The sequence below is a fragment of the Zootermopsis nevadensis genome, unplaced genomic scaffold, assembly GCF_977971745.1.
Source record: "Zootermopsis nevadensis isolate Lab colony 2312 unplaced genomic scaffold, Znev_1.0 Znev_ptg000046l, whole genome shotgun sequence".
In the NCBI taxonomy this organism is placed as follows: Eukaryota; Metazoa; Arthropoda; class Insecta; order Blattodea; family Termopsidae; genus Zootermopsis; species Zootermopsis nevadensis.
In genome coordinates, this window is record NW_028259178.1 from 376,233 (window position 1) to 403,280 (window position 27,048).

At 42.5% G+C, this 27,048-nt stretch overlaps 2 protein-coding genes across 3 annotated transcripts in view; one reads left to right on the forward strand and one right to left on the reverse strand.

Moving 5' to 3' along the window:
• Positions 1-27,048, reverse strand: part of LOC110837709 (putative protein FAM10A4) — a 53,793-nt gene that overhangs the window by 16,623 nt on the left and 10,122 nt on the right. The gene's annotated exons all lie outside the window — the stretch shown is intronic.
• On the forward strand, positions 154-26,891 carry LOC110837708 (uncharacterized). Of its 2 annotated transcripts, none has more exons than XM_087360783.1 (11): positions 154-376; positions 13,614-13,706; positions 16,361-16,425; positions 18,126-19,278; positions 21,396-21,448; positions 22,128-22,332; positions 22,717-22,833; positions 23,408-23,580; positions 23,907-24,098; positions 24,398-24,661; positions 24,766-26,891. In XM_087360783.1, exons 1-11 carry the CDS (start codon positions 298-300, stop codon positions 25,138-25,140), a joined length of 2,769 nt encoding a protein of 922 aa, XP_087216909.1. In that variant the 5' UTR covers positions 154-297; the 3' UTR covers positions 25,141-26,891. The 2 variants fall into 2 exon arrangements, with proteins under 2 accessions (XP_087216909.1, XP_087216910.1); XM_087360784.1 differs by having other exon boundaries at positions 13,617-13,706.

Sequence of the window (27,048 nt, forward strand, 5' to 3'; positions counted from 1 at the left end):
GAACTTGTAATAAATTCGCTTACGCCACTCAGAAAGCCAAGAGTGTCGCCCGCGGGGCGTGCAACTGAGGGGCCGACGGAGCGGAGGGGTGGCGCCGGAGGGGTAAGTATTAGTGGAGGGGGGTGAGGTGGTGGAGTGTCGCGACCGAGGGTCTGTTCTGATGTGGGTCCAGTCCGAATGCTGGTCGTGTTGCTTGCTGGTTTCATGTGCCGATGGTGGTGTTCTGTGCTGTGAAGTGCTGTGTTGGATTACAGACCCCCCGCTGCCCCCACCGGGATTAATAACAAGAGGTGGGCCATGGCTTTCTCGGGACCTGCCACGTTCCGGCTTCTACTGTTCATCGCCGTTGGGTTCCTGGTTTCAGGAACACTGCAAGGTAACAATCTTGCTGCTTCGCGGTGCCCCACAGAGTCCCCCCCACGACCAAACCCCACGTCGAGATTCCTCCCAGATCCTTCGCAATGTATCACAGCAACGTTATAGAACCTCGGCAGTAGATTCAGAGTTGTTAAAGTAATAAACCACACTGCAACGGCTTTAGCTATAAGAAGCCTTCTGTCCCGACTGGAGTCTGCTATAATCGCGGGTAACGTGGTAACTAAGTTCAGCGCATTGGATTAAGAAAGAATTTTTCAATAACAACTCAGCTTGTACGATAAGCCTATACCAGATCATTCAACAGCGAAGTTTCCACACGTCTAAATATACACGCTGAGAGAGAATTCTGGATGTTACCAACAAGTTTTATGACGTCCAAGACTCGTGTAAAATCCCCTACGTTGAGAGAAACCATGGTTTCCATTTTTAAACCAGTAAGATGTTAGTATCCACCTATAAAACTGCAACAGCTGAGGTCTAAATTAAGCTTCAGTCTGCTGTAAACACTGCAGGGAACTCAGAACTCGGAACAATACATCAGCACAAAGTACAAATCTTAGTGACTGATACTAAATAAGACATTAAGGGTCTACAAGCAAAGCAGAGCGGTAGGGAGCCATCCAGGACGAGTATTTTCGTCCCACAACCTTGCCCAGTGGGCGTGTGCACGTGAAAATAAGTTTAGGGACCCATAACAGAACGCGGAGGGTTGGAATTCCTCCGTCGAGGTTCGAATTCCGAACTTTTCAAATGTATTTCAGAATTGTTGAACAACCAACTAGCTAAAAAAATCTCAACTTCAGATGGCGAGATGACGGTGCAACGCGCAGGCCCGGGACTTCGACCAGGCACCACAGTAAGGCCAAATATAGGCCACCCCTTTTCAAAATATGCAAGCAGCATCGCCATATTATTGTATGAGTGTCGACTAGAATTGGGATCTTTTCAAATTCAGACCTAGATAAAATATGGTCACTGACCCACATTAGGACCTCACATAATGCCCATATTAATCACGCGGAGGTCCGAAAATGTTGCCATATCGTAACAAGACTCGACTAACACAATGAAAGATTTTAATATCATGAAATAAACACGGCACATTCAGAAATACTGAATGGAGTTTTAATACAATCTCTGCACATGAAATGTATATATAAATTTACTGCAACAATTCTCATGAATCGAAAAGGTGGGATTAAACTGACTAGGTTATGTGACCCGGGGTTGTAATTCGTGACAATCGAGTTTCAAAATCTTCCCACCGGTAGCGCCACAATCACGACTGTAAAAAATGGCGTCTCAGGTAGAAGCTAACTTCGTCTGTAATTTCACGAATCTATGTTTATGCAAAGAAAATTTCATACAGCGTTCGAAGAAAACCACGATAATGTCGATTTCACAATTGACCTAAACTCCCTGAGAAGAAAGCTGGTAGTCGTTCATTTACTCCAAGTCCCAGGCTTTTATGGAGTACTCCTGCTTCGTATTCGGGGTGTCTCGTGTTCAAATCTCAGTCTGACCATCTTGGCTGAAGATTTTCGTGGTTTTTCCCGGTTTTATGTCACAAATAGACCAACTATAAACAAATAAATATCTGTAAGTTTGTAGGCCTTACTCAGACATGAGTGAAGGCTTCATATGAAAACAAATGAAAACCAAACATCGTAGCAACAGTCGATCTGACCCCGTCTCGTGACAAACCGCCTGATATTCGTCAACTTACAAATTCGAAGTTCATTTCACTTTTTTTTCACTTGAAAACTTTCAACTTTTGGAACAGTGGGCCCACTTCACGACAATGATAAAACGTCTTCCTTATCTCATGCTTATGATCATGCATACGTGTGATATGTTAACAGACACTCAGAAATGTTCTCACACAAGAATTCTTACGTTTTGAGAAACTATTACAATAGAGACCTACAATTAAGAACATAAAATTTTGTAGACTATGAAGATGGATTATAAATATTTCTACAAATTATGGAGTCCTGTGACACACCGTCTATAAATAACAGAGAGACGTTAGATTAATTACTAATACTGGCTACTAGGAATGTCTTTGGTTCGGGACTTTGCTGCAAATATCTGAATATGGCCGCGGGCGATCGGAAAGTTTCAGACTGCGCCTATAAAAACCCGTACACTTATCTCAGGTATTAAATTCATCCATCACCCTCGAAGTAGTTCCCCTGGGAGTGAACACAACGATCCCAGCGCCGCTGCCAAGCCTGGAAGCATCCCTGGAAATCTTTCTTTGTCAGCCTGTCAAGCACCATCTGCGATTCTGCCTGAATCTCTTCTATCGTCTCAAATCTCCTTCCTTCAGCTGAATTTTCATCTTTGGGAAGTGGAAGAAGTCACACGGAGCTTAGAAAGGAAGTTGGGGTCGGTTCTTGCAAGATCTTTGAGCTCCTGACAAACGAGAAGTCGATTCTGCTTCTGGTCCTCAGACAGGATGCGTCGCATGTGGATTTCTTCCTTTAGAATCAGCTGACAGGTCCCATAGCCTATCCCAACAATGTCGCACAAGTCGTTGATGGTACGACGTCGATCTTCGTAACATTTTCGGGCGTTGTGCTCGAAGATGGTCGTCCAGAACGCTCGTCATCATCGACAGAGGTTCGGCCATTTTTAAAACGTGAATGTCACACAAAAGTTTGCGGACTCCCCAAATGCTTGCTTTAGCATTTCATAGGTTTCCGTAGCCGTTTTGGCGAGTCTTTGGCAAAATTTGATGCACACGCCATTCCGAAATCGCAGGAGGGTCGGTGTAATGCACTACCAAAACGCCCGTAACTAAGAAACAAATGCTAATTAGATGATGCCGGCTGGCACACTGATTCACTATGAATGTAGGCCGCACCCCCTAGCGGCAGAAGCTCGTACTGCATCCGGTTCGCCCTCTATTGACACAGTCTGGAAACTTTCCGATCGCACCTCGTACAGTCACATACTTTGGGAAACAAAATAAATTTAACTGCATTTAGTTACTGAGATTTAGTCCGTCTGGGCCCGATCAACATCGATATCGGAAACTGAGGAATCGCATTCATTAAGCCTTAGAAGCCGAAGCTCGTCTAAATAATATTAAAGAATTCGGTCCGTACCGCGAAGAAAACACAACGCCTCACCATTACAAAGATCAACTGGTTAACGCTGTTTAAGGAAATAATCGCTGTTTACAACGAGAATCATACTAAACCCATAAACAGAAAATTTGGAGTTAATGACTGTAAAAGTAGGTGGCACATATAGTTACCACTGGTTATAATAAATGGACCAGCAGAGATGAGCTTCCTGAGACCAGTACCACGTAACCGCGGAAGATATGAACAGTATTCAAACAAGATAGGACATGAATACAAGTTAAATACACAGGGTAATTACGAGTTCTTTTTTGAGACAGACTCAACGTGGTAGTAACTTTGTGAACGTGTGGCATGCCGTGATAGCAGAGAAGCACGGCACGCTGGCGTCACAAGCTGCCTGTTGTTGACTCGTCCGTCACAAATATTCTCAAAATAACGCAAGGAGCAAAGAGGCCATGCCATTAAAATCAGAATGAAAAAAAGGGGATTTGCAGTGGGGGCACACTGACACAAGCAAATTACTAACATTTTCACGAAGAACAACTCATACAGACACTTACGAAGGAAATTTGTGTTCAAGACAAACAAAAGTCCGTCCAGTACAATGTAAGTTTCCTCTTCAACGCAAGCCGTTCCTTAAGTTACTTGCGATTTCAATAAATCCAATATTTCTCCGGCCCAATGATTCCTAGGTCAGTGGATTTTCTCCCTGACGAAGTACGACTGATTCCTTACCCTCACTGACTGCATAAACAAAATTTTCCCAAGTTAACAGCGCTTATCAATAGTCGTAATGGAAAATATAAGGTACTGAATTACCTTACAAACAAAATCAAATTCAATTTCATGATAACATTAGCAATAATTACAATAACGACAGACGTCATATTATGGTACAAGCGGAAGATTAGCTACGGGCTGGACGACCGGGGTTCGATCCCCGACGGGGGCAGAGGATTTTTCCTCTAGCCTCTGGGGCCCACCCAGCCTCCTCCACAATGGGTACCGGGGTCCTTTCCCGGGGGTAAAGCCGGCCGAGGCGTGATGCTGACCACTCACCCCATCTGTTGCCGAGGTTAAGAATTAATAGGAGCTGTACCTCTCTCCCCCCAAGCGCCTACATGGCGTATAGTGGAACAAACTTTACTTTACTTTTGCATTAAGGAGAAAATTAACTTCTAAAGAGACAATTCAACGCTGATGATCCATCCAACTGGATGCTCCGCGATCAAGGGATCGTTCTGGCGCAGTTTGATTCACGGATCATCACACCCTGAGGACGTCAACGCCGATGTTCCCCGCACTTCGACGAAAATTTCAGAGTTATATACACTGAAGATAAAAGCAGCCCACACCGAATATTTTAACACATCACCTGCTCAGCATTAAACAGTGATACAGGCATACCTCGTTTTATTTCGCTTCGCAGATATTGCGTTTTTTTTAAAAATTGAAGGTGTGTGGCAACCCTGCGTCGAGCAAGTCTATCGGCGCCATTTTTCTAACAGGAAGTGTTCAATTCATGTCTCTGTGTCACATTTTGGTAACTCTCGCAATTTTCTTAAACATAATACTATTGCACACTTAATAGACTACATTATAGAGTAAACATAATTTTTATATGCACTGGGAAACCAAAATATCTGTGACTCGCTTTATTGCGGTGGTCTGGAACCGAAAACGCAATATCTCCGAGGTATGCCTGTAAATGTGAAGATCGTGCAAATTATAAATCATGCGAACTGTCTCCCAGAAGACGGAAGGCGATAAAACATTATTACAGCCTGTCGCTTAAAAAACCAGAGGAAACCTTCAACACGTTCAATGACATCCTTATTTGCATCCGGAGTCCCTCTGCAGCTTCTCAGAGGCCATGTCCTCCGGCGCCATTCTGAGCCTGAACCACGGACCTACAGCACCGCTGACTTCCTACAAAACTTCTTACCGCAACACAGTGGTGCCACCTACCTCATTAACAGCGTATCGCAGCGCTGTCAGAGGCCACTTGAAAAGGACATTTCGCCCTCTTCGCATTGCCTAGTTACACCTTTGCATTTGGACAAATGCCACAGCTCCAAAGTATAGTTGTATTTTAGCAAAAAAGATTTTTTCTAAATTTTTATATAAGAATATTTTCCACTAAATACTCAGAAAGCACTTTCGACTTATAAACTGCTACGTGAATGCAGCTGAAGTATTGACCATATGTAATGAACATCCTGTATATGTAGTTCTGATACTGAATAAACGTGTTAGGTCAGGTCGTGTTATGTTGGATTGTTTGGTTAGGTTAACTCAGGTCGTGTTGGGTTAGGTTAGGTTAGGTCGTCTTAGGTTAGGTTAGGTCAGGTAGTGTTGGTTTAGGTAAGGTCGTGTTAGGTTAGGTTATGTCAGGTCAGGTCGTGTTGGGTTAGGTTATCTTGGCTTAGGTTAGGTCAGGTCGTGCTGTGTCGAGTTAGGATAGGTCAGGTCGTGTTAGGTTAGGTTATCTTGGCTTAGATCAGGTCAGGTCGTGTTAAGTTAGGTTATCTTGGCTTAGGTTAGGTCAGGTCGTGTTAGGTTAGGTTAGGTGTTGGGTTGGGTTAGGTTAGGTCGTGTTAGGTTAGGTTAGGTCAGGTCGTGTTGGGTTAGGTTATGTCAGGTCAGGTCGTGTTGGGTTAGGTTGTCTTGGCTTAGGTTAGGTCAGGTCGTGTTAGGTTAGGTTATCTTGGTTTAGATCAGGTCAGGTCGTGTTGGGTTAGGTTATGTCAGGTCAGGTCGTGTTAGGTTAGGTTATCTTGGCTTAGATCAGGTCAGGTCGTGTTGGGTTAGGTTATGTCAGGTCAGGTCGTGTTAGGTTAGGTTATCTTGGTTTAGATCAGGTCAGGTCGTGTTGGGTTAGGTTATGTCAGGTCAGGTCGTGTTAGGTTAGGTTATCTTGGCTTAGATCAGGTCAGGTCGTGTTGGGTTAGGTTATGTCAGGTCAGGTCGTGTTAGGTTAGGTTATCTTGGTTTAGATCAGGTCAGGTCGTGTTGGGTTAGGTTATGTCAGGTCAGGTCGTGTTAGGTTAGGTTATCTTGGCTTAGATCAGGTCAGGTCGTGTTAGGTTAGGTTAGGTGAGGTGTTGGGTCAGGTCAGGTCGTGTTGGGTTAGGTGAGGTGTTGGGTTAGGTTAGGTTAGGTCAGGTCAGGTCATGTCGTGTTCGGTCATGGTCTGACGTTTCAAGCCACTCGTTCAAGTTGCCACGCAGAGTCCAGTCGACTAAGACGCAGCAGCCGTCTCCCGACAGACAACAGCTGAACGGACTGAGGTCGGATCGAGTTCACACTTGGCTTTGCGCCACAGAATCACGGCTGACAGCTGCCAATTTTCTCTTGGCCCCAGAACAATAACGAGCGAGCCAGAATTACAACATCGGAGACAAATTAATCCAGACGTCACTTCAGTTATCTAACGCAGATAACACAGACGTACTATATATAGTGCACTAGATAACCGATGTTCGCTCCGCGCTCTTTATTTTAGAATTATAAAACGAAACGTCAGGATGGATGTCGGAACTTTAAAATGGTGTCCAGCCGAGAACCGACTTCGAAGAAGAATAAGAATCGAAGTTGGCAAATGATGTCCGAGTACACTTACGCCTATATTTAACGTCACAGTGCGTAACTCGGGCTGTAATATTTCAAAAAACACATTCCAGAAATATTTACCCCTTTCGGAAACAGAAAGATGTTCTTTGCCCAATCATTTTGCAGCGCCGTTTTCATTTTACAATACGAGAAAGGAAAATATAAGCAAGCTAATGCCATGTATGCGAGTGCGTGAACCAATTTTCACGAAACTTGCTATAAATATTACGTTATTGGAGGCAACTCTACTTTAGTACGATTCAGTCTACCCACAGCCACGAATACCAACATGACGGACGCGCAAACTTTTGAGGTGGGAGGTACAATAGCGCTACTTGATAAAGAATCCCACTTTGATGGTTTGTAAAATATCTTAAAAAGATACGCAACTTTGTTTAAACATGTTCATGAAGTGTAACAAAAATCAATGATCATGAGAAGCCTTTTTCTCAAGAACTGATCAATGTATAAGAAATTTTGTGACAAGGTATATTATTTTTAATACAGATACGACACGCAAAACATTAAGGAACGAGCCTTCAAAAATAAAGAACCTTAGAAACTCCACGAGGACCCTCGGCGAATCAGTAACATAATGTTCAGAGCCTCGCCCGGTCCAATGATGACGCATTCCGATACCAGCGCCTCTAGCGCGATTCGACACAATTACCCCAGCCTCCACAGCGTCACTTGGAACATCACGCACGCGGTGTCCCCATTTTAAACTTTCAAAAATAAATTATTGGGAAACAGAAGTAGTGACGCAGCCCCCATGATCCCGCCTACTGCAACAGACGCACAAGCCAGCCACCCTGAAGCCATGACTGGGGGTAACATGACAAGCAGTTCTGGGCAGAATCCATTAGGTCCACTTTCCCGCGCACCGACTTCTTGCCCTGTACGTCTCGTGTCCTTAGTGAAAAAAAATTTGGTGACCGGACAGCGTACTGAGCTTGTCAGCATATAATCGTGAGATCGTATCAAGCCAACCAGTACTTCCTTCACTCAGTGAACAGAAAAAAATATACCTTCATTAAAAAATTACAAAATTCTCAGTTCCAGTGTTTCACTAGTTGGCACTACCAAACTTAAATACAAAATAATCCCCCACGAGAAAATTTCAACATTCACGTCTACATTACGCAGCTCTCGTGTCGCTCCCAACCTCAGAATTTCGTACGCCTGTCCGCCATGTTGTTAGGTCTGTTGCTGTAAGAAGTGAGGTTTTCTGGGCCGTGTAATCTTCTGGTTGAATGCCAACGTTTCGGCGAAACATGCCTACATCTTCGGGGGTCAAAGAACACAAACGCATTCATACGAGTTAAAATTCCTTACAACTCCAAATGCCCCCGTGACGTTTTCACAAATATTTTGTGACTTTATTTCTCTCATCCTAACTTCGGCGACTAGATAAGAAAGGTTGGACACACCACAGTTTTACTTTAGAACTAAAATAAATTTGATTTAAATACGTTTCCTTCTTTCCACATCATATAATTCCATCTGCCTAATCTAATTTAACCCAACCTAACCAAACATTTCCTAACCTAACCTAAATCAACGCAATCTTACCTTACCTAGCCTAAGTCAACCTAACCTAACCTAACATAACATAACCTTACCTTATCTAAACTAACTTAAGCTAACCTAACCTAAATTAACGTAACGTAACCTAACCTTTCCTTGAACCCCACAACACACGTAAGCATGCACAAGATCTTCAAATGTAAAAACTGCGTGTCCTTTGAAAAGTCACATATGTTCCACATTTTATCATATTTATGGACCAGGCTGGAAGGTCGTAATAGAGAAAATTTCGTCTTTTAGCTGCCTGCATTTTATGAGCTGTTCGAAACGAACATAAGCCACAATATTCATTTACAGATCTTGTAACTGTAAACATTACAATTAATATTATAACCATCATCTTTTTGTAGCAAAACTTACGATGAATCGATTCTGCCCACGTTATGTTTGTAGGTTATAACCCCGAATCTTTCGCGCAGTCGCCATGTTTACACACGTCATACTGTCAATCTTCAATACAGCGCGTTTTGCAACAAATGCCTTTGTTCATACAACATTCGCCCTCAAACTGAAAGCCAAATGAATATCTCCGCATGTTTTGCGTAATTTGTAAAGATCTGTTGCCCATACAATACTAAAATAAGACAAGACCACTGATTCATAGTTTCAAACTCACGTTGTATAAGTAAGATAACTTACGAAACATTTTATTAATACTTCAGAATCTTTAAAGAACGCATCCATGTGTATTTCGGTACGGATTACACGTTTTAAGTTCTGTTATTAAGCGAACACTGGAACCATTAATAACTGTTACATCTCGATGCAAGTTTAAATACACAAAATTATTCTTTCACGAGCGATTTATTTCTGAGAAATTCTAAAACCTGGGTCCTACCTAGTGCGTCTTCCTGATTCACAACTCGTCTTACGTCGCGGTCATACGTAACACACCTAGTCAGATATTGTATTCTAATAATATCGTCGGACGCTGTGCCAAATTATCCAGCCTTGAGACAATTCTCCTTATGACAGGTACAATTAACATCACAACCATCCAAAAATACATCAACGGAACAATTTCAGTATTGAAACACGTAACAAATGCCTTGTGATTCCATTCTGAAGAATATCTCAAAAATAAATGGCCCTGAGTGAGCTTACTTAAAACAATTACAGGCCTATCTTCGCTGAATTTTCTCCCTTAGCACACGCAAAGCGTTTCAGAGGTCCCCGCTGCCTCCATCATCATGACGACTATTAAAACCCAGAAGACAGCCATCTTCCTACTCTGAATCTATACCAATGAGTCGAATTTCTATAATAAATTGAATATCTAAACAATAAAGTATTAGAAAGACAATATCGTATGTTTAGTAATTAAAAAATCGTCCCATCCCCGAAACGTGGTAGATTTTATAGATTTCATTTAGTATTGTACGATGGGTAATATCCAGAAAACTGTCTACTTCAACATGCTACACGTCTACACAGAAATGGGCCCGGGTTCGAGGCTTCGTTCAGATGACAGCAATCAAACGTTGTATTAAACATTTTCAAAGGCATTTATTTTAGCAAATAAAAAGTTATTCGTATCTGCTGGTGACATAGTTGGGCCCTGGGGGGAAAATATCACAGTGACATGATTTTCTCGGGGACTTCCACAGCTCTGTCCCATCCCAGAAGTGATTCGAAATAATTACCTTACGAACTTGGAATCTGATTTGTCTGCGTCGTTCCTCAGACGTCAAAATAATCCTATATGTTCCTGGACCGTCGTTAAATAATTCACTCAAGGGGCCACCGGCATTTGTGCACTTACCGGAAGCGGGTTCGGGCTGGGTCGGGCCAAAACGGTCCTCGGGACGGATTAAATTCTAAAATTTCAGCCCGTGCAGACGTTTGGCGCATGCGCAAACCGTTCGGACTAAATTTAAAATTCTCTCTACGTAATGAATATCTGTGTTAGCAGAATGTCTGTACACGCCTAAAAATAATTGTAATTTACAAGATCGACTGCTCTCTCCCTCTCTCGCTTCAGATTGAAATAATTCAGGAAACCAAGCGTCACAAGTTCTTCCAAAAACTCCTACTTGTTTAACGGAAGAATTCATACGACGTCAAATGTTCTGGCTAACCTTTGAACCAGGGGTCGACTGCCTGTGGCAGAACGAATGTGGTCTCGCAACTTATGCTTATATTATCCATGCCTGGCTGCAAACAATCGAAATAACTTAAGAAACAAACATTTTTATGTGGGCCTATAACGTTAAAATCGAAATTTGGCTCAAATGTGCGTTCAACAAAATACAAATTCCGCATTAGACTAACAGCTGCTCAACTTACGCGTCTCGGCCTGTGGGCTACAGCAGTTCAACAGCGAGGATTATTTAGCGACTGTGCCGGCAGGACTACTAAACGCGGCAACCGACGCAGTAATCGCGCGTAGAAGAAACGCCGTGCAGCCGGCACAGTCACCAAATATCCTTACCGTAAAACGATGTATTGTTCAAGAGACAGTGTGACTGGGGAAAAAAACGTGTTTTAATTAAGAAATAATTACACTATTTAAATCGCATCTAAGATCCGCTTTAATATTATCGTTCCATCTACGACTAAGTCTCCAAAACTGCCTCTTCCCTTCTGGTTTTCCGATCAAAATTTCAATGTGTCTGATCTCTCTAATAATATCTGGTAAGGAATATAAATTACGAAGCTTTCCTTTACGTAATTTTCTCTGTTCTCCTGATACATTCTCTCCCAGCACCGTGTTCCCTAACACTCATAAACTACGTTATTCCCACTCAAAACAAAGAGAAATGCGTGTCGTCTGTGCGTAAATAAAAGCCCACTGGTAACTATATATACCACCTGCTTCAAAAATTAGTAATTCTATATTTTGTATTTGGTGGTTTCATACTTTTCTCGCTGCAAACAGGAAATTATTTCCTTAAACAGCGTTAACCAGTTAATCTTCGTAACGGTGAAGTGATGTGTTTTCTTCGCGGTACGGACTGAATTCTTAAATATTATTTGAACGAGTCTCTGCTCTAAATGGTTAATTAATTATCAGAATAAATAACTATTATTTCCTTAAACGGCGTTAAACAGTTGATCTTTGTAATGGTGAGGCGTTGTGTTTTCTTCGCGGTACGGGCTCGATTCTTAAATATAATTTAAAGGAGCTTAGGCTTCAAAGGATTTTAAAGCGACTGAACACAGCCAGGAGGTTTATAACGTAATATCGTGGGGTGTGTATCAGCTGCTTGCCCGTTCTATCCGGCCGAGCCCTCTGAAAATAACCTGCATCGAGGCGTATGGGAATGTGAACTGCATGAGCTGTCCACGGCCGATAAGAATAACCTAGAATCCTTACTGACACGATCAGGAAATGACACCACAGATTTAGTTCGCTTACTAAAGACATAAGTTATTAATAAAATGCGGTTTACCCCTGAATGGAAGGCAGGATTCACGCAAATTCTGACAAAATGGGGTTAGGTCATAAGTGTTTCACTAACCGGACACTGCGTTAAGTGGCTCTTAACAGCAATGTTATAACATAACCTTTATATGCCATATTCCAGCTTCGAACGTAATGACGATTTGGGAAGTAAACGAGAATATTATTTCTCTTCTAGCGGCCGTCTTCAGATTAAAACACACGAAATTTCGTGTTATAAATTATGTAGACCATAAGACCAAAAAATCATCTTTCTACCATAGACGTAAAGCCTATAGAAAGTTGTAATGGTGGGCGTGTATGTACGGTTATAACACGGGAAGGGATAAACCGATCTGCACCAAACTTAGCATTAGGTGGTTTCTATAGCTCGGGAAGACCGGCGCAAAGGCCAAAGTGTTTTAAAAAGAGTTCGCATCTCCGAAAAAACTGTCCTAAGACCGAGTACCGATTAAAATGGGTTTCGGGATATCTTCCTACAATATTCATGGAATCATTAGCTTTAGAGCAAATAAGGATTCAAAAGAAATGTAAGCATTTGTCGAATTTAGCTTTCCTGCCTAAAATATAAAATTATTTACGTGGTGACGCAGATAAGTTCACCGACGTTTCAGACGTACCTACTGCCTGCATCATCAGGAGCCAGTACCTCTGAAATGTCGGTATATTTGTATCGAACTATACAGCAGACAATTTAGGTCCATGCTGAAGTCGCTTTATCAAGTACATGAGTTACAAGTACAAAAGAATAAGAATAACAAATGTTTCATACACGACTAACGAAAATTAGCTCGCCATTCAACAGCTATTACCTAAGGGGCAGCGAGTTACTATCAGAAAACCTTCAGACCACCATATGTTCACATTAGGCGTCTCCGCGGATAAGAATTTTGTCCGGGGGAGAGAGGGTTAGAACAACCCACTTGAGGGAGCTGATGTTGGGTGGGGAAAAGATCATTTGGAGCAGAAAATGTAATTTTTCCATCCAGTTTTCGAGCTATGACGTCTAAAAGCTGGTGTCACGTTTGTTATTCTGACCGTCTATTTTAAAAACAGAATCTGTTAATTTTTAAATGACAGTTGTTCATTTGTTTCAAATGTAACAGAGAAAGGTAGAAAAAATTTTACACAGCGCGGAGCCCCAATCAAACGATCAAAAAAACACTGCAAAGCGATATCAACACAAAAACGTCGTGCTCCAAATAATCTCCCCAAAATCTTCCTTAAGTATGCATCAGAGCTCTGAATCACCCTGTATAATCTGAGCTAAACACGGCGGGATTTCAGAAAGCAAATGCAATAATGGAACATTTTCGTTGTGCGAGTGGCGACACTGGTAAGGGCTGGTCACACTGTATTTCAAGGTCACGCGATGATATGCTGCGAGAGTGGTTCAGTTGTGCCGGGTGTGTGGCGTAAAGACCGCAACTTTACAGGTTAGCACGTGCGAACTTGTCGCACAGAATCAAGACACGGGGGGGGGCCCAGAAATGGGGGGTCTGCGTAATTAAAATCTGTTGACATTTCTTGTGTTTCAGCAGCGTCAGATGATCAGCAAGTCCCAACTGAGTCCGAGTGTCGACCTTACATTGAGAAGGCCTTAAAGCAGCTCGGAACTTCAGATGCGACAGGTCAGTAAACCAATAGCTTCATACCTACGCGCAGAGGTCTGCATAGGGCTGGACCCCGTTCAAAAGACAGCAATCAAAATTTATTTGTAGAACATAAGGGCTTTCTCGGGGGCATCTGCCCCCCCCCCGAATACAAAATTGACACAATCGGGCTCCGCAACAGACTTGAATTTTCTCGGGGATTTTCGTAGCTGGCACCTCCCAAAAGTGACTGAGGAAAACACCTTTCAAACTTGGCGTCCTCTATGATTCTTCCGTTCCTCAAAAGCCAAAAATAGCATCAGATGTTCTTAGACCGTCGTTACGTAAGTTTCGTCAACGCGAATTTGCTCCAAGGAGATCGATGAATCGGTAAAAGCTGTTTAATATGCGAGTTTGCTCAAATGCAATTTCATTCCTGACGCTTTAAACTTTCAAAGGACTAATTTAATGTCTGCGGAGGTCCCGGGGTTATTTTTACTACGCGATTTTCTATAGGTCGGCGTCTTACATGAATCCAACTATCGCATAAGAGCAGAGATGACTGTACACATCAATCACATGAAAGAATCGCGGGGACCAACGAATTGCCGATTGTAAGTGTATAAAATATTTTGTTTTTAAATTCCCTTTATTTTACATACGTTATTTCAGAGCTTTAAATGTAATTCCATTATATTACTCGTCAATGTTTGGGCGCTGGGAACTCATATCATTGACTTCCCACTGATTTAAATTATAAAAAGAGTTTCAATTTACGCCGGCGTAAATCGAGGGTTACCTGTACTTAAATCTTAAATAAAAGACGCGAATATTTCAGAAGTGCTACTGCATGAAGAACAGAAAAGTATCTGTCAAGGGCTCATGGGTTCGAATCCCATTCAATGTGTGGGCGTCATGCCTAGATGCCTCACGTTGGCCAATCACGCGTCCGACAACTTTCAAAACTGATTAATAATTTCAAAAGTATTTTTAACTGGGACATGCCATAAATACCAAATCAGTAAAAGATGGAGGAAAGTATGCTCAAAATCACCACGAAATTCACCACATCCTCAAATATTATCACAAAGGAAAACTGGTGTGAACATTCCGAAGTAAATTTTGTGGTAAAAATAAGTCACCTCTGAAACGTCGGTAAATTTCTACCAGACTACACAGAGCAACTAACTGCAACGTGCATTTTAAAAGGAAACAAAACCACAGAAATCTTTAAGATATTATTAAAAACTAAATATATTTAAACCAGAGACGCCACTGCTTCATCATCTAGTTTAATAGAACCCGAGTGTCCCCTATGCGTGCTGCACAACCAGCTCATCGCATCGTACTTGACTAATTTACAGTTCGTATAACATGGACGCGAGGCCATCGACAGAAAAATTCTGCTGGTCAGAACTATTACGCAGTTATCAATTATACGCACTGACTAAGCACACCCTGTACATTCTTCGAAGAGCACAAAAATTACGTAATTAATAGTCGAATAAATACGTGACATCTTAAACTGACCGATGATTTCAAGGTCTTCAGGATGTAAATTCCCACGCCACTTCTTGTTACGTAGGTACAAGAAAAATGCACTAGGGGGCCCAAAACTTGCACTTACATCAAAATATAAATCAGTTATTCAGTTACATCGATGTTAATTAATTATTTAATTATATCGACAGTGCTCTGAGTTTACCCTGTGACGAGAGTGTAAACTTCGCAATGACTACGTAACTAACCAGATGGCTTACCGAACCCGAAGGTTCATCACCGAATTAACCAAAGCCCTCCACCGGACCCTGTCCTGGGCCAACAAAATCCAGTCTCCTTCAACTCCTATCTCCCATAGATCCCGCCTGAGATTATCCTCCCATCTACGTCTAGGTCTCCCCAGCTCTCTCTTCCCCTCAGGCTTCCCAAATAGTGGACCCAACCAACCAGATGGCTTACGGAACCCGAAGGTTCATCACCGAACTAACCAAAGCCCTCCACCGGACCCTGTCCTGGGCCAACAAAATCCAGTCTCCTTCAGCTCCTATCTCCCATAGATCCCGTCTAAGATTATCCTCCCATCTACGTCTAGGTCTCCCCAGAGGTCTCTTCCCCTCAGGCTTCCCAAATAGTGGACCCAACCAACCAGATGGCTTACGGAACCCGAAGGTTCATCACCGAACTAACCAAAGCCCTCCACCGGACCCTGTCCTGGGCCAACAAAATCCAGTCTCCTTCAACTCCTATCTCCCATAGATCCCGCCTGAGATTATCCTCCCATCTACGTCTAGGTCTCCCCAGCGGTCTCTTCCCTTCAGGTTTCCCAACCAGTACGCGGTGCACACCTCTTGTCCCATCCATGCGCGCTACATGCCCCGCCCATCTCATTCTTCACGACTTAATCACCCTGACAATATTGGGGGAGGAGTACAGATTTTTAAGATCGCCATTATGCAGTTTTCTCCACGCCCCATCGTCTTCTCTCCTAGGCCCAAATATCCTCCTCAACACCTGCAATCTGTGTTCCTCCCCCTGAGTGAGAGACCATGTTTCGCACCCATACAAAACAACAGGCAAAATTATCGTTTCGTATTTTCCAGTCCCCTAACCCAGAAAGTAATTTTTATTAAACGACGAGAAATATATAACAAAATAGCTTAGTAATCGCTTTGAAATTGTCTCTACTTTTGCAGAAACGACCGAAGGTGACAGCCAGGAGCTCTCTGGAGGACCGGAAGTGACGACATCCGACGAGCAGGTATCGGAAAGGCGTTTCACGACTGTCGCATGCACTGGCAACGAACCACAGACCGATTCAACACGACACCCCAAGGAGCGTTCGAAATCACAGGAAGATTCTTTACAAAGACCCCTTCATCGATCTGGCCTGAGATGACCCCCCCGACTATTAACAATTTATCGAAACTCAGTGCCTTCATTACCGACAATTTTTTGGGGGGGAAAAACTTTCCATTTTATTCTGCTGTAACAGCTCGGTCCGAACCCTGCACCCAATTTGAATAGAACACGACAGCTTAGATTTATTAATTACAGATAAACATGCACTAAGCCAGTGTTGCTAACTAGATTATCCCTGAAGATGGCAGTCTTCTTTGTTGCTGCGTCTTGTAGTCTGGTTGAAGTTTACCAACGTTTCAGAGGTCCTTGCTGCCTCTATCATCAGGGCTGTGATCGCCACAACCCAGAATATTGCCATCTACGGACAACCTAACCTAACCTCACATAACCTAACCTAACCTAACCTCACATAACCTAACCTCACCTAACCTAACCTCACATAACCTAACCTCACCTCACTTAACCTAACCTAACCTAAGCTCACATAACCTAACCTAACCTCACATAACCTAACCTCACCTAACCTAACCTCACATAACCTAACCTCACCTCACCTCACCTAACCTCAAATCCTACACAGATTATCGTCTTCAAACTGTTAAAGTTTTAAGCGCTGAGCCCAAACAGTACTTTCAAATCACTTTGTCAGATCGGCATGTACTGCTAAATCCCCAAAAAAGTAATAAATATGTCAGTATAATCGCAACCAATTGCCTGAAGAGCGAGATTTTACTCAGGTGCCCCTGGGGTTTACACAACCTACGGATGATCCACAAATCTCTACTGGACACGCACAACAGCATTTAAAGGGCCCTTAAGATGTCAAACATTCATTATTATACACAGACGACCCACATTCATTTATCCAAAAAGGGAAATTTATTGCCGACAATCTAATAGAAAGAAGTTTCGAGAGAGAAAAAAAGATTACGGAAGTAGTTAGTGTGGTTGGCAGCAGTGCATAAACAATCATGCAGAGTACGATCCAAAATAAGGGGGAAGTGCGTGATTTTGCACAAAAATTATGCCAGTTAGCCTCGATTAACTGGCTAACGTTACATTTTATCCGATCACTTCTGCTGTATTCAAATGTAAGGACTACCACTGAACCGAGAACGCTACACGGGAAATATTTTATTTTTCGGTTTTCGAAGTGTCACACGAGCCTTTAAAGAGGAGCGAAACCTCTTCTGTTCACCTCCTTAACTCCAGTACAGTAGCGTTACGCGCAAGGACTCACGAACGCTGCCATTTGTAGAGAAACGTTGTCGCCATATTTGTCTGTGCACTACTGCCAACCGCACCAAAGTAACATTCCCTGCTTCAGTCCATGTCTTGAATTTCCCCAAATATCTCTCTCTCTACAAAGGTTTGCCCGAAAAACATTTTCGTCTTGAGATTAGTAATTGTGGGGGCAATCTGAATAAATATCTCGGTCAAAGACGACCTATGCTTCTTTCTACCCATGGAACGGACCGTAACATTTTAACTGGTAGTAACAGAATTGCTTTGTGCTTTTTACATCTGATCACATTTTCCGTATACAACTTTTCCGCCGCCACAGATTATTAGAACTTACAAGGTCTGTTTCCGTGACAGGGCGACCGATCTTCGACAGAAGAAGCGTCTGCAGAGACAGAGGTCGCTTCAGCTGAAGACTCGGGGATAAACGAAGAGAAGCAGCGGTCTCCCTCAGACGTAGCAGAAACCAGCGCCGAGTCACAGGAAGTTGCCGGAGAAGATTCGACGAGCGCCGAAGAAGCAGGGAGTCAGAGTGTTGAGGAAGGCGGTGAAGGCATTCGTGAAGAACGAAGTGCCGAGGAAGGTGGCCCAGCAGGAGAAGCAAGCGACGAAGACACTGAAGGTGCAAAAGAAAGTTCTGCAGCTGAAGGAGAAAGTGCAGAAGAAAGTTCTGCAGCTGAAGGAGAAAGTTCCGAGGAAGGATCAAGTGCAGAAGAAAGTTCTGTAGCTGAAGGAGAAAGTGCAGAGGAAGGAGCAAGTGCGAAAGAAAGTTCTGTAGCTGAAGGAGAAAGTGCAGAAGAAATTTCTGCAGCTGAAGGAGAAAGTTCCGAGGAAGGATCAAGTGCAGAAGAAAGTTCTGTAGCTGAAGGAGAAAGTGCAGAGGAAGGAGCAAGTGCAGAAGAAAGTTCTGTAGCTGAAGGAGAAAGTGTAGAGGAAGGAGCAAGTGCAAACGAAAGTTCTGCAGCTGAAGGAGAAAGTGCAGAAGAAAGTTCAGCAGCTGAAGGAGCAAGTGCAGAAGAAAGTTCTGCAGCTGAAGGTGAAGAAAGCACCGAGGAGGGATCAGACTCCTCCCCAAGCACGGAGGACACAACTACCGGAGGCGAAGGCGTTTTAAGTCCCGAAGAAGGCCCAGTGGCTGATGAAGGAGCTAGCGCAGAAAGTTCTGAAGATGCCACAAGTGCCAAGGAAGGAGAAGCAACCAGCGCTGAGGAAGGTGCTTCGGGAAGTTCCGAAGAGGAAAGTGCAACTGGCGACGCTATCGGCGTCAAAGACGCGACTGGAGGAGGAGGAGCGAGTGACGAAGAACCGTCTGCCGAGGAAACGGAAAAAGAAAGCTCTGAAGAGACAGAGAAAGGGCCACTTGCTGAACCAACCGCAGAAGAAAGCCCGAAAGCGTCACCGGGTGGCGAAGAGGTCAGTGTCGAGTCAGGCGAAGAGCAACAACTTGCTGGAGAGGCTGCTCCAAGTGCTGAGGAGGGGCAGAGCGCCGAAGGCGGTGATTCTGCTGAAGGTAAGTTCCAAAACACATTTATCTCTGTACGTGATCCGACGAAGTTGTCATGTTTCTATGCAGTGTTATGAAACATTCGGTCCGAATTCAATCGATGCAACCGGCTGGACAGGCGGACAGTGTTGGCCTTGAGAGCACCTAAAGAAGGCCACGGCTTAGTCTTTCACCCTTACAAACATACGTCAGACAGGTCGCAGGTACCTCACATTTATTCCGATGACAAAAATAAGAAACAAAATGTTGCGGAAATCGAACATTCTTGCAAGAAACAAAAATTAACTCGAGATTCATCGTTTTCATCGCATTTTTAACAATACCTCTTTAAAAAAACATTTGTTTGCCACTGGCGATTTACGTTGCCACGTTAAATCCAACTGTTTCCTTTAAGTAAAAGAGACCCCACGGCTTGTTATAGTGAACTTGTACCACATAAAACATCTCGTCCTGGGGCTCCTCACATAGCACGCCCTCTCGCGATGAGCAGTAAAGTGAGAACGAAGGCGACTCTAACATTACATATGTGACGTTACGGGCATATGCGTTAGTTGAATAACCAACGACTTAAGCCGTATTTATTAGGTCCTATCTTGTTAATTTCATATGAAACTTCTAAGCTCAAATATCTGTTAAGGGAACTTACCCTTACCAGTGCCTATTCTAACCTTAAATTACGAAAACTGCAAAACTACAAATCCTTAAATGCGTGATACGAGAAATGAACGTAGACGTTTGAAACACACTAACATAAATAAAGACAAAATCTTGCATTCAAGGAGAGGGGCCAACACACAAGTCCAACGCCAGAATACGTAATATAATGTTCTGTTTTAAATGGTTTAACATGGAGATATAGAACCCTGGCGGACAGAATAGTAAACAATCACGGCCAACATGATGATACGACACACGAGCTTCCAAAATAAGATGTTATTTCTTCTAGTCAAGAAACACCGTGACTTTTACGGAACCTTGAGTTTAACTTTGACATTCTTTTATTATACAATTCCATACAAGAGAAGCTGATAGTAGCCCAGCTACACGAGACCCATTTCCACCTTACGTTGAACTCCAATATTCATTACCGCAGTCACAATAATACACCATGGGCCCTATACCGAGTACTTAAGATGCATTTAAACATTTTCTTACTACCTACGCCCATGCCCCAGGTTGTACCTTTCCAGCACTTCCCTATTAACGTTCCGTAAGCATCTCTGCTTTCCATTTTGGAACATGTCCCACTCTGGGTTTTGCCAACAGAAATTACTCAGTGTGATGACGGCACAGTCGGAAAAATCTGATAGGAAAACTCAATAGGAAGTCAAAATCAGTATTAATTAAAGCCTCCTTATTGGTGGGATTCCAAGGAATGGTAACAATTCTGGCGTGTTTCTAAAGAATAGCTGTGAAGCCTGTCCTCATGTATACTTGTCATTTGAATGTGTTTGATCCCAGAATCCTCTTACCCCATTTCAGCAAAATTACCTTTCACACACCCCTCTTGATGGAAAACGCAAATTTCTCAGAAGACGACTTTCTCACAAATTATTTCACAAGTAACGTGGCACATCCAGTGAATTTTAAAAGGAAGAAAAGTGGCATTTATGACCACCAGAAATCTGAAAAGGTGAACCCTGGTTATATTAAGAGCTTCAATTTTGATACAATGCCCACAGGTGGTGAGATCGGAGCCAAAAATAAATAAGACAGTTGACCTAGTGGGCAAAGAATTAACGATGCACTGATGTAATCACGATGACGTCCTATCCAATTTAGTCTCAGCTTAGATTCTCCCGGAGGAGGGGAAGTCTCCGTTAACAGTTCACATGAAATATAAATCAAACACATAACATAAATCATATAATCTTTTCAATGTGGTTCTGTAGCCAGTAAAATATTTCAATAACTGGCCAAGTTAAAATAACCAGAAATTAAACGAGTAACTGACTCACGATAACGGCCAGAAGTGAGCCTTCGGGTTCCATAAAAGAACGACGACCAGCTTCTCAGGAGCTACGCTCTGCGGACTTAAGTTAGTTTCCTACTTACGGATTGTGTCGAATCCAAACTTCTATAAAGTATTGAAATTACATGTAAAACTCTGTTTAAATTCACAGGCGGAGAGGCGACGCCTCCAGAATCGATACCAGAACAAGAAGAATTAACTCTGGTAAGTTACAAGAAATACAAACAAAGCCTAAGATTTGTTAAAGTAACAAGCAAAATCCATCAACACCTTAAAGTAGAATATTCCAAAACTGGACCATTTTAAATCATGATTCAATTTTTCAGAAAACTTAAAAAAAAATCAGACACTCGTGGTGAATGTTCTAACTGACCATTAGGAATCCTAAAGAATTCTTTAAAAAAAATTAATTCAGACCTTCACGGCACAGCAGTAAAAAGTAATAACATATGTCCTCATAAATTGGTTAAATGTGATTAATTACAACCTTAAACATTTCTGATAGTTTTCAAGCACACGGTAATTTCTACACAGCATTTTATAGCCACGATCAGACAACCTGTAGTATTACAGGCTACTTCTTTAAGACTCGACGACCAAATTTAATTTTTGTATTTTGTTGTGCGAAAACAATGCAAAACCTTCCTTGTTCTCAAGATTTTCAGTGGAACCAAAACACATTTTAAAATTAATTAAAAAAACTGTGTAAGACTCATTCACCCATAAGACAGGTAAAGAACGCACAAAAGACCTAGCACCAGACACGTTACATGAAGTCATATCCCGGAATACGATCGCTCAGTCTGACGATAACTAACCGGTACTATTACTGTTTAAGATTTATTCAAAATGTCTGTCAATATGTTTGGTATTGATACTTTAGGAAGTGGAAATTCCAGAAAATCTCCGGCCACGGGACCATGTTGCACAGATACTGCGGCTCGATCCGGAGTCCATCGAGAAAGAAATGGTTCTCGCTAAAACCGTGGACGCAACTCTCAAGGAACTGAAGAGAGTGTACGACAACGCGATCAAGCCGTTAGAGATACTCTTCAAATATCGTGAACTCAGCAACAGACACTTTGGAGGTACAAATAAGTTACTCTTCCTAACTAAATTAATATATTACTCAACTACATAAATGCAGTTAAATAATATTAAAGTAAAGCTGTCCCACTATACGCCATGTAGGCACTTGGGGGAGAGGTCAGCATCACACCCTGGCCGCGCTTTACCCCAGGGAAAGGAACCTGGTACCCTTTGGATAGGAGGCTGAGGGGGGGGGGGGGGCACCTCAGAACCAGTCTGGGACCAAAAGCTAGAGGAAAAATCCTCTGCCTCTGTTGGGGATCGAACCCTGGTCGTCCAGTCCGTAGCCAGCTCCTCAGCTGAAATAAATACTTCGCTTTAATGCATTAAAATACAAAAAGAACACAGCAATACAACTAACTTCTTTTCTGTTGCTTTTCAAGACCCTGAGATATTTTCAAAACCACTTATCCTCTTCATGGGTCCCTGGAGTGGTGGTAAATCTACGATAATCAACTACCTGCTCGACAATGAATACACACCCACAGCATTACGCACAGGTGAGATACATCGTCCTTCAATGTAATTATTTCACAGCGCCACAAACTATTCACCTCTAATCTGTAAAAGTGTGAGGGTCATTCTGCTGTAGCAACTTTTATAATTTAATTCTTTTTCAACTTAACAACACATTCGAGATTATATATTCCTACACTTGAACAAAACGTGCTTTCAAAAACACAACAACGTTATGATAACGCAGCAAGCGTGTAAGAGAATGCACATTTGCATGCATGTGTGCTTATGTATGAGTACACGTGCGCCTAAACACACCCACACAAAGACGATGCCGTGATCTGACAGTGACTTTTGAAACTGACGTGATATAGAGAAAAAAATGTCTTAAAATTCATCCCAATGAAGGCCATATTTTCTGTCAAAGACATCTTATAACCTAGTGGATGCCGACCATTTAAAACTGTAGTAAGTCTGGTATAAAGTTCACCACTTGGAAAACAATGTTTAATTAAAGTCACCTCGACCAGGCCTGACACAAAACTTAGCTTGACCTCCATTCTGTATTTTACAATCAAAACTGACACGCCTCCATTAATCATTCTCGCTTCTGTCAAGGTGCCGAACCATCTCCAGCCTACTTCAACATCCTGATGTGGGGAGATCAGCTGGAGATCCTCGATGGCACACAACTAGCCGCTGACTGGACCTTCTCAGGACTGCAGAAGTTTGGTCAAGGAATGCTAGACAGACTCAGGGGTCTCAGACTACCCAACCGACTTCTCGAGAAGGTACCGTGTCTACAAACCTCGGAGTAATGCAACAGAAGAAGGCGTCATTTTACACTTTAACATTCCTTCGCTAGAAGTCAACTCCAAAACAAAATCCAAAATAACTATTCTGTGTAATCAATGAGCTCCTAACCCACCCCTAATCTCATGGCACAGAAAGTTATTCAAAGATTCGATGCTACCATTCTACAAAGTGCCACAATTTTAAAATTTTGTACGTGACAGAAACATAAGCATACATTATACATTTACGGCCACACGTTTGCAAAGTTGTATTTCTCTTTTTCAGTTCTGAAAAACAATACTTTCCACTTGTTTCTCACTAGGTAAATATTGTGGAAATTCCTGGAATTCTAGAGATCCGTAAGCAAGTCGAACGCCTCTTTCCATTCAATGACGCCTGCCAATGGTTCATTGACCGAGCTGATATCATATTCCTCGTGTATGACCCGTCAAAGCTGGACGTGGGACCGGAGACAGAGGCAATACTGGACCAGCTAAAAGGCAGAGAGTACCAGGTTTGTTGCTTTAAATACTACAAAACTATAATTTGGTACCCAGTCATAGAACGACCACTTCCCGACATCTTTACGTCAAGTGAACTGCCACCCCTAACTGATCCCATACTGGAATGGTCACGTTGACTTTAAGATGGCTGAAAATACGGACAAGACAACAGATGGATGCGTGCACAGATGGAACATGCAAACAGTGTGTTTGTAACACATCCTTCTTGAACCCACATGTGCGGAACTCCTTAAAGCATATCATTCCACCCAAGAGTACACCCGTACTTAAGTCGTTCATCATTTTACAGACACGCATAATTCTCAACAAAGCTGACCAAGTGCGACCTGAGGAACTAATGAGAGTGCAAGGCACTCTGATCTGGAACATCAGCCCCCTAATGTCGAGTTCCGAGCCTCCGGTCATGTATTCAGCGTCGCTCTGGTCGCTGCCATACGAGGTTGGGGCACCCACACGGCTACTGCACGCACAAGAAAGAGCCTTCTTAAGGGACCTGAGGGATGCCATCGATAAGCGGGTCGAGAACAAGATAGCCAGCGCACGACGATTTGCTGTGAGTATCGGTCCATCCACTTAAGCAATGTTACTTGCAGAGATTTTATTTTAGACACTCTGTAATCTCATAAACCACAAATTAATATTTCCAATTTCTTTAAGGTCCGGGTTCGCAATCACGCAAAGATGGTCGACTGCTACCTGACAACCTACTACAACCACAAGTCATTCTTCGGTAACAAGAAGAAGATCAGTGACGACATCATAGAGCATCCCCAGGACTACCATATTTATGAAGGCCTCAGTACTCTAACTAACATCTCGCGTTATGACCTGCCCGATCCAGACGTCTACAAGGATTTCTTCAGGCTGAATCCTCTATATGATTTCCAACTGCTTTCATCAACGTGCACCTACTTCAGGGGATGTCCCATCAACCGACTAGATATTTCCATAGCTTACGATCTGCCAGAACTTGTGGGAAAATACAAGAAATCAGTCGATGCTGCGCTGGCCCATATCCAACCGAAAAGTTGAGTCATGGGAGTACACTCAAACACTCAGATCCTGTAACCCTCTCAAAAGATGAAAGTGAAACACTGCAACATTACACCTCGTGCGTGTGGGAGTTATTCTGATGAAAGACTGGGCTTGAAGTAGTCGAATTACACGTCGGACACAAAAATCTCTACGTGATATTAAAACCATTTGGATGCTCATTATGTTTGGGGAACACAATCATATCTTTAAAGCTCTACTTCCAAAGCCCACGTATAAGAAATTAGAGAAAAAGAAGGGTTCAATCTATTGTCTCCTCCAAAATACATAGAAATTTAAACAACGTACCTGACCACAAATACTAAATCTAAAGTAACAATTTTACAGTTCTATAAATTGAACCCTTCGTGAGAAGAGAAATGAGGGAAGACCTACAGTATGACAGCAAAAATAGGTGTACATTCTACGTTAAGGACTCGTACTGAGCATAATGCATCAATTCGTGAAGACTGAGTCTGTATCAAGCTATTACAATGTGATAATGTATTTATTACCTCTGTGATTCGCATACACACTTTTCACTTTCAGAATACTTTCAAAGTGATGAAGAGCTTGGAGTTGTCCTTGTGTAAACACTGTTAGAAAGTACACCTATATTTGGAACTTAGAACAAAGTAAGCCTTAAAAAATATCTACAGGTGACCAGTATTCTAAAGCGACTTGTCTAATGAAAGTTTCCGCAGCCTCTGTAAGTGTTTCGCAAGAAAGCCAAGTAGAAAAATGAGAATGAGAACAGATGAAAAGTGATACAACAATTTGCTTTCCAGTAAAGTGATCAAAGTTGGCAAAACCGTGGTGTTTAACAGATCTGCCGAAGTCGCTCTCGGTTTATGCGCGCGCCGCTCGAACTCCAGAGTGGGTTGCTCACCTTCAGACTTCAAACCTTCCCACAACGACCACAAAATCTCACCAGCCACTGCAGCACATGCTTTAAAGTTAAACAGAGCCGTTTCGTACAACAGGAGAAGACGTGAGTTCTGCAAAAACCTTATTTCCCTTAAACCACTACAGACCCCTTTCCAAAATGACCTCATACATTCTGATTAAAGACATTATACACCGATTAAAATACATTTTGACGCTCCAAAGTAAAAATTGTGACCAAAAAAGCTAGAAACTTACAGCAATACAACACCAAAAAAATAAACAAATAAAAGAGTAGAGTCCACTAGACTCACAGACCCCTTGGGCACAAATTCTGCACCCCCACAGGTTCAGAGACTCCTGTCTGAAAAACACTTCCCTTAAATAACGACTCCTAACTTAAACAACCCAAATCTAGTAAACATGAGAGTAATCAGCGAATAAGACGATGGCCGAGAATTTCAAGATGATAGAGTGACATCGAAGTTCTGACGGTGAGCGACGAGTATAACCAGCTGCATTTTCCAAAGGAGAACAGCCACATTCATTTACCTACATGTTCAACCCCATAATAAATATTGCGGGTGAGCGAATTCTTCACCCAGCCAAACATGAAGCAAAACAATTAGAACATTGTATTTTATATGTCACTGAAACATAATAGTTGTAGAGGAATGCAGTTACATTTAGAATGTGTTCATCACATGCATATTCCTTTGCCTGTCCAAAAATATGCCTACTGAAGCTATTTCAAGTGAGGCAAACATTTAGATTATCACCTGAAAGACTGGCAAATGGACTCATGTAAATTTTATCCATAAGCTTGGATGTGTTTGTTGAAATAAATGGAAACGTGTTCATCGTTATCGACACAGCCGACAACCAATCTCACACACACAGTTTGCGGTACCTTTACTGAAAACTGCAGTCAACGCACCTCAGACACTTTCCTTCTTAGTCATACTGAAATCATTTTACGCGCAAATAACACAGCAAGATTAACATCCCTGGCAGCAACCCAAG